Below are 7,314 nucleotides of genomic sequence, written 5' to 3' on the forward strand. Positions count from 1 at the left end.
TAGTCGAATCTCTCCAGAGTGCATGGAGGCTGCTTAAAACAACAGTAACAGAGGCCCAGCAGAGGTGTATACCGCAAAGGAAGAAGGGCTCTACTAAATCCAGGAGGCTGCCCCGCATGGCTAACCAGCCAAGTTAGAGAGGCCGTAAAGGGCAAGGAAGCTTCCTTCCATAAATGGAAGTCTTGCCCTAATGAAGAGAATAAAAAGGAACAAACTGTGGCAAAGGAAATGTAAGAAGGTGATACGGGAGGCCAAGAGAGACTATGAGGAACACATGGCCAGCACATTAAGGGGAATAAGAAAAGCTTCTTCAAATATGTTAGAAGCAGGAAACCTGCCAGAGAAGCGGCTGGCCCTCTGGATGGTGAGGGAGGGAGATAAAAGGAGACTTAGAGATGGCAGAGAAATTGAATGAGTTCTTACATCTGTCTTCACGGCAGAAGACCTTAGGCAGATACCGCTGCCTGAACTGCCCCTCCTGATCGAGGAATTAAGTCAGATAGAGGTTAAAAGAGAAGATGTTTCAGACCAAATTGATAAATTAAAGATCAATAAGTCACCGGGCCCTGATGGCATCCACCCAAGAGTTATTAAGGAATTGAAGCATGAAGTTGCTGATCTCTGGACTAAAATATGCAACTTGTCCCTCAAAACAGCCACAGTGCCAGAGGATTGGAGGATAGCAAATGTCATACCAATCTTTAAAAAAGGAAAGAGGGGGGACCCAGGAAACTATAGGCCACTCAGCCTAACATCTATGCCAGGTAAGATGGTGGAATGCCTCATCAAAGATAGAATCTCAAAATATATAGACGAACAGGCCTTGCTGAGAGAGAATCAGCCTGGCTTCTGTAAGGGTAAGTCTTGCCTCACAAACCTTTTAGAATTCTTTGAAAAGGTCAACAGGCATGTGGATGCAGGAGAACCCGTGGACATTATATATCTGGACTTTCAGAAGGCGTTCAACACAGTCCCTCACCAAAGGCACTGAAAAAACTCCACAGTCAGGAAATTAGAGGACAGGTCCTTTCATGGACTGAGAACTGGTTGAAGACGAGGAAACAGAGAGTAGGTGTCAATGGGCAATTTTCACAATGGAGAGAGGTGAAAAGTGGTGTGCCCCAAGAATCTGTCTGGGGACCGGTGCTCTTCAACCTCTTCATAAGTGACCTGGAGACAGGGTTGAGCAGTGCTGTGGCTAAGTTTGCAGACAACACCAAACTTTTCCAAGTGGTGAAGAGCAGAAGTGATTGTGAGGAGCTCCAGAAGGATCTCTCCAAACTGGGAGACTGGGCAGCAAAATGGTAGATGCGTTTTAATGTAAGTAAGTGTAAAGTCATACACATGGGGGCAAAGAATCAAAACTTCAGATATAGGCTAATGGAGATCTTGGGGTGGTGGTGGATAAGTTGATGTGTCAACCCCATTTGCGGTGGCAGTGAAGAAGGTCAATTCTATGCTTGGGATCATTAGAAAAGGAGAACAAAACAGCTAATATTATAATGCCGTTGTACAAATCGATGGTAAGGCCACACCTGGAGTATTGTGTCCAGTTCTGGTCGCCACATCTCAAAAAGGATATAGTGGAAATGGAAAAGGTGCAAAAGAGAGCGACTAAGATGATTGCTGGGCTGGGGCACCTTCCTTATGAGGAAAGGCTACAGCATTTGGGCCTCTTCAGCCTAGAAAAGAGATGCCTGAAGGGGGACATGATTGAGACATACAAAATTATGCATGGGAAAGATAAAGTGGAAGAGAGATGCTCTTTACACTCTCACATAACACCAGAACCAGGGGACATCCACTAAAATTGAGTGTTGGGAGAGTTAGAACAGACAAAAGAAAATATTTCTTTACTCAGTGTGTGGTTGGTCTGTGGAACTCCTTGCCACAGGTTGTGATGACGGCATCTGACCTGGATGCCTTTAAAAGGGGATTGGACAAATTTCTGGAGGAAAAATCCATTACGGGTTACAAGCCATGATGTGTAGGTGCAGCCTCCTGATTTTAGAAATGGGCTGTGTCACATGCAAGGGAGGGCACCAGAATGAGGTCTCTTGTTATCTGGTGTGCTCCCTGGGGCATTTGGTGGGGCCACTGTGAGATTCAGGAAGCTGGACTAGATGGGCCTATGGCCTGATCCAGTGGGGCTGTTCTTATGTTCTTAAACTACAATTCCCAGGAGGCCTTGCAGGTCTCTTGTTATCAGGTGTGCTCCCTGGGGCATTTGGTGGGGCCACTGTGAGATACAGGAAGCTGGACTAGATGGGCCTATGGCCTGATCCAGTGGGGCTGTTCTTATGTTCGTATACTGTGCCGATATTGCATGGATGCCACTTACCGTCCTTCTTACCCTAAGCCCATCCTGGCAACACCACACCAACAGCGCACCAATGCTGCTGCGACAAGGGCCAAGTGCTAGGCCTATCTTGACAAAACAACGCTGGCACAACCCTGCTCAGTAACAGCCTCAGCATCCATGTAAACACTTGTCACAGCCTGCTGTCCATGGAGTGAAGGTAGCGCGTAATCACCTTGACACTGACAATATCATTTCTGTGATATTGGCACCTCATTGGTGTGACATCTGTCTGTCACCACCACTAAGCCAGCAAGCTCCCAAATGCAGTTTGTGGCACAGGCAGTTTTGTGACTCCAGTGGGGTCCTGACCCCAAAGTGTAAGAACACTGCTGTACTAAATTCCTCAGAAAAGTGGGCCTGGTACAGCATTTTTCCCCCTCCCCCAATTTAAGCATAAAACAAAACATTTTCTGGCCCAGTAGGGGACAGGCTGAGTAGCCTCCCAAGTGCCCCCCCATCTTCTCTTATAATTGAACAAGGTCACTGCTGAGGCATTCAAAAAGTACCAGGCAGAGAAGTTCCCACAAAAGAGCTGTTCATGCCGAGATGAGCTCAGCCTCTGTTGGGGGTACCCAACCCACAACCGTCTCTGCATCCTGTTTTTCATAACAGAACTTAAGGCTGTAGCAATGTGGGCTAATGCATAAAGATGAGACTAGTGACTGAGTGCCAAATCCTATCCAACTGTCCAGCCCTGGTACAGCTGTGCCAATGGGGCATGCACTGCATCCTGTGGTGGGGAGGCAATCACAAAGGCCTCCTCCAGGTAAGAGATTACCTCCAGGTATCTCCAAATCTTCTCCAGGTATCAGATTTGGCTGCTGGTGTTCTTGGGCTAGTCACCCTCTTGCAGGGTTGTTGCGCGGGTCAGAGGAGAGGGAAGAATCACATGCAGCACCCCACATGCCTGGGAGAAAAGGAGGGATATAAACTAAGAATACCCTTCATGCAATTTTGATTGTGTTCAAATTGCTTTTCCAGTTGAGGGTAAAAATGAATACATCACTCTACATAGCCATAGACATTTTGGCAGTTTATTGGCAGTAGTGAGAGGAAATGGGTTTTATTTTTTCATGGATTTTGGTGTTTTCCAAAAGCAGAAGTACAGAAAGCGGAGTTGTGTGTTTATTCAAAATTTACATTATAATTATGATTATAATTATTTGTTTTAAAAGTTAACTAGGTAGGTGATACAGGGCGCTTGGGCTGGCGAAAGTCCCTTGCCCCAGCCCAGAAAGGCCATAAGTTGGCTAAGCCTTGTGAGTCAGCTTGGCTGACTTAAGCCTCCATGCCGACAGAGGCACCGAGCCTTGTGTCGGCCGAGCTTGGCCGATGCAAGACTCTGAAATGGGCTAGGCGGCGGCGGAAGGGAGGCATTCCGGGTGGGGGAGGGCGGGAAGTGGGCGGCCCTGGGAGTGGGCGGGTGGGGAGCGGGAGGCAGGGCTGGGACCTGGCAGTTATGCGGGATCCCAACCTCTTTTCCGGAGCAGCACAGAGCAGCTTCAAGTTGCTCTGCTCTCCTCGGACTTGTGCTACTTCAGGAGGTGGCACATGTCTGAGGAGACCCATAGGGGCTGCAGTGGCTTGTCCAGAGCTAAGGGGAAATTTCCCCTTACCTCTGGCTGAGCCAGTTTGGGCACCTATCCTGCAGTGGATACAGAGCAAACCAGGAACGCCTCCTAGAGATGCCCATGAGGATGTCAACCAGACCCGTGTGCTTTCCAAGCAAAACGGGAAGCAGCTACGGACACAATCCTATCTTGCACTGGAATAAGCAAGCCAAGGTAGGATTGTGTCTCTAGGAGGTGTTCCTGATTTGTCCACTTTAGTACCCATTTGGTAAAGTTAGCCTGCATTGATGATGATGATGATGGGTTACTGATCCTCTTTAGATATCTCAGTGTGACCAAAAGGCCCTTGTGGATTCCGAAGACTGAACACAAAGACCTATACAACAAGCTGCACTATGTATTATGGGTCCCAGTCATTCCTTGCCATGGGCCTTGGCTCTTAGTGCCTGCATATTCCCCAGAGACATTCCATAAACTATGTCCTCGAGCTGGTAGAAAGTCTGAAAGACGGTTGGTGATACCGAGTGACATTCAAAATAGCGCCTCAACTTGGCCAAACTTTCCAGGACTTCTGCCTTTGAGGGACAGGACAGCAAGTGCCAGTTGTCTGCCTCCTCTTCCTCCACTGCAGCACGGACTGGTTCTGGACACTTTGGGCTCTCTCTGACCACTGCAGCTCCTTCTTCCTGGTCCCCCATACACTCTAGCTCCTCATCCACCAACACATACTGCTCAAACTGCTTCTGGCTCCTAAACCCCAGTGCTTGGACAATGTCTGCAGGAGGAGCTAGAATATGGGGACTCCAGCCAAAGCCCGCAGCATGGAAGCCTCCCATTACTGTCTGAGGACAGATGTCTGCCCAGGCTTGGACTATCATGTGTACAGCATCCAGCAGTGTCAAGTGCTGGGAGAATTGGCTTGTGGCAGCAGAGGCTTTACTGTCGAACAGCACAAGAAGGCGGGTTAGCATCCTCCTCCGGTAGTGGCCTTTAAAAGTCTGGATCACCCCTTGCTCCAGAGGATGGGCCCGGGAAAGACCAGGAGGTATGAAAACCATCTGTATGTTGGAGAGGTCAGTGCAGGGGTGCACAGCACACTGGGCCAGGAATAGCACCACCCTTCTCTGCTGATGCTTCATATCTTCGTTGAAGGTCAGCAGCCACTCTGTAAAGATGGCTGCCGTCATCCAAGCCCTGCTGGTGGCCCTGTAGGTCACAGGTAGCTCCTTCACACTGACTCCTTGGAAGTCAGATGGTTTTTCTCTCCTGCCAACAATTACAGTGTCCCTTTTATCCGAAGCATCCATGTTGGTGCAGAGCAAGACTGTGAGCTGGTCCTTGGTTTCCTCTCTGTGCTCCAGAGCCAGTTCTTCAGGAGTGGCCTTGAACAAGATGCCAGCCTCACCACAAGCGTAGATATTGGAAGGGTCATACTTGCTCAGGACAGAGAGCAAGATGGTGCATTTCCAGTGCTTATCCTCCAGGTGCTCTCCATTGTGTTTCTCTGCATGAGTCCTTCCCAGGGTTGCTTTCTGCCTTGCTTTGGTCAAACTACGCAGGCCAACCTCCAGGTCCAATTTCCCTGACATTCCAGGTGGATCTTTGATCCTGCCTTGTAGATGTGTCCCCTTGGCTGGGACGCTGGTCACACAGCTTCGCTCAAACCACTGCAAGAGGGCGGCACTGCTGCTACTGCTTGTGTGCTCCAGCTTGCGCTTGCGCCCAGAGTGGGCATTCCTGTGCCACTCTGCCAGAATACGCTCTTTGTTCTTGATGATGCGACAGATCTGGGGCTGGGAGACTCCAAATCTTTTGGCCAGCTCGCTCTGGGACACCTTGGGCCCCTCCAACATCTCCAGCACTTGGACCTTCTCCTGCAGGGACAGCTCCTTTCGTTCTTTCCTTTGCGTCCCAGTTTCACTGGACAGAGGCAAACTCCTCCTCCTTCCCCTAGCATGGCTGTGGGGATTCCCTGCTGTGCCCCTTCCCCGGTGTGTGGGCCAGGCCACGGGGTCTGCAAAACCTCTTCCACAGTCACTGCAGATGTATGAACATTGTCCTGCATGGTGCAACTGATGCTCTTCTAACTCGGTCTTTTGGCCAAAGGCCTTTCCACACTCCAGGCACCAGTGGGACATCTCTCCCACCTGGGGTCTGCAAATTCCAAGAGCAGGTGTGCCGGAGCCATATCCCACTTGAGGGTCTATCGGGAGGCCCTTGTCATTGGCCTCCTCAGAGTCGGGCTGTGGTGGTTCCACGAGGCTCTTCCTGGGTGTTGGGTGATGAAGTCCATTCTCCCCAGCTTTGCCAGGTAACTTGCTGGGAATCTCCTCCTTCTTGTTCGGAGGCATCTCCTGTTTTTCCTCCTCAACTCCTTTTGGATGCCTGGGAAAAGGAAGTCCAGAGAGGATTAGTTAAGTGGTGAAGACAAACGGCTTGCGCAGGTGCGCTCAGAGTCCCGCATTCCAGACCCAGGATGGACTCTCTTTGGCTTCTCCCTCAAGATGGGCTGGAAAAAGTCACCCAGGGGTGGGACCAGAACACGGGCCTGATGTGCGGTGGCGCAGGGCTGCCAGGGACAGGAGTCCAGAGAAACGTGGAGGGAAGCGCCACATCAGCGATCAGGGGATGTGCCCCTTTCGTCTCACGGCACTCGCGAGGGCTGCAGTCACCAGGCCGCAGCACCGGCCTCTTGACAAGCGCCAGGCACGGCACAGCGCAGCCCCCCCCAGGCCTGTTCGCCAGTGACCCTCCTCAAGCCCCGCGGCGGCCTGCGGACCAGTCACGGTCCTACCCGTTCCTGCACACGGGGCCGCGGGGCTGCGCTACGCGGGGTCTCGAGGGCAGCTCCCCGGAGCCCGCAAGCGCCCGGCCAGCAGCTCAGAGCGGCGGCGGAGCTGGAGGGGGCTGTGGGCGGTTCAACCTTCGGAGCTATTCCGGGGGCAGAGCGGAGCCGTGCGGGGCATGGCTGCGAAGGGGACGCCTGCCCGCTCCCCGCCAGCCCGGGCGCTCCGCCCCTCCAGCTCCGCACGCCTTACCTGAGCCAGGCGCCCAAGGCCGCCCCTTCGTGACCTGCCAGCAGCGCCGCTGCGGGAGGGTCGGAGCAGCTCCAGCTCCTGCTCCCGAAGGCCCGAGCCGGCCCGGCCTCGCCCCCAACAGCGCCGCCGCCGCCCCGCTCCGCCCGGATTGGCCGGGCTGCCTCCAATGGGAGGAAGGGAGGCTTCAGCAGGCCCGCCCCCCAGTCGCGGCTGGAGCCTCCCCCGGCCGGGCGCCGCAGTCCCGGGCGCGGCTCGAGGGGACGGCCGCTCGCAGCACCTGCGCCAGAGCCTCCCGCGGCCCGCCGAGTCGGGCCCCGCAGGCAGCGCGCGCAGCAGGCTCGCT

The 7,314-nt window shown here is 52.9% G+C and overlaps 1 protein-coding gene across 1 annotated transcript; it reads right to left on the reverse strand.

Annotated features, from left to right (window-relative positions):
- Positions 1-663: 663 nt before the first annotated feature.
- On the reverse strand, positions 664-7,073 carry LOC136651707 (tigger transposable element-derived protein 3-like). The gene is made up of 2 exons (XM_066628331.1): positions 6,972-7,073; positions 664-6,318 (listed from the first exon to the last, which is right to left on the reverse strand). Exon 2 carries the CDS (start codon positions 6,282-6,284, stop codon positions 4,347-4,349), a length of 1,938 nt encoding a protein of 645 aa, XP_066484428.1. The 5' UTR covers positions 6,285-6,318; positions 6,972-7,073; the 3' UTR covers positions 664-4,346.
- Between the last annotated feature and the right edge of the window lie 241 nt (positions 7,074-7,314).

Source organism: Tiliqua scincoides, chromosome 5 (genome assembly GCF_035046505.1).
Source record: "Tiliqua scincoides isolate rTilSci1 chromosome 5, rTilSci1.hap2, whole genome shotgun sequence".
In the NCBI taxonomy this organism is placed as follows: domain Eukaryota; kingdom Metazoa; phylum Chordata; class Lepidosauria; order Squamata; family Scincidae; genus Tiliqua; species Tiliqua scincoides.

Excerpts from the sequence above, each read along its gene's own strand:
- LOC136651707 (XM_066628331.1), bottom strand. The coding sequence starts at position 6,284 with ATGCCTCCGAACAAGAAGGAGGAGATTCCCAGCAAGTTACCTGGCAAA.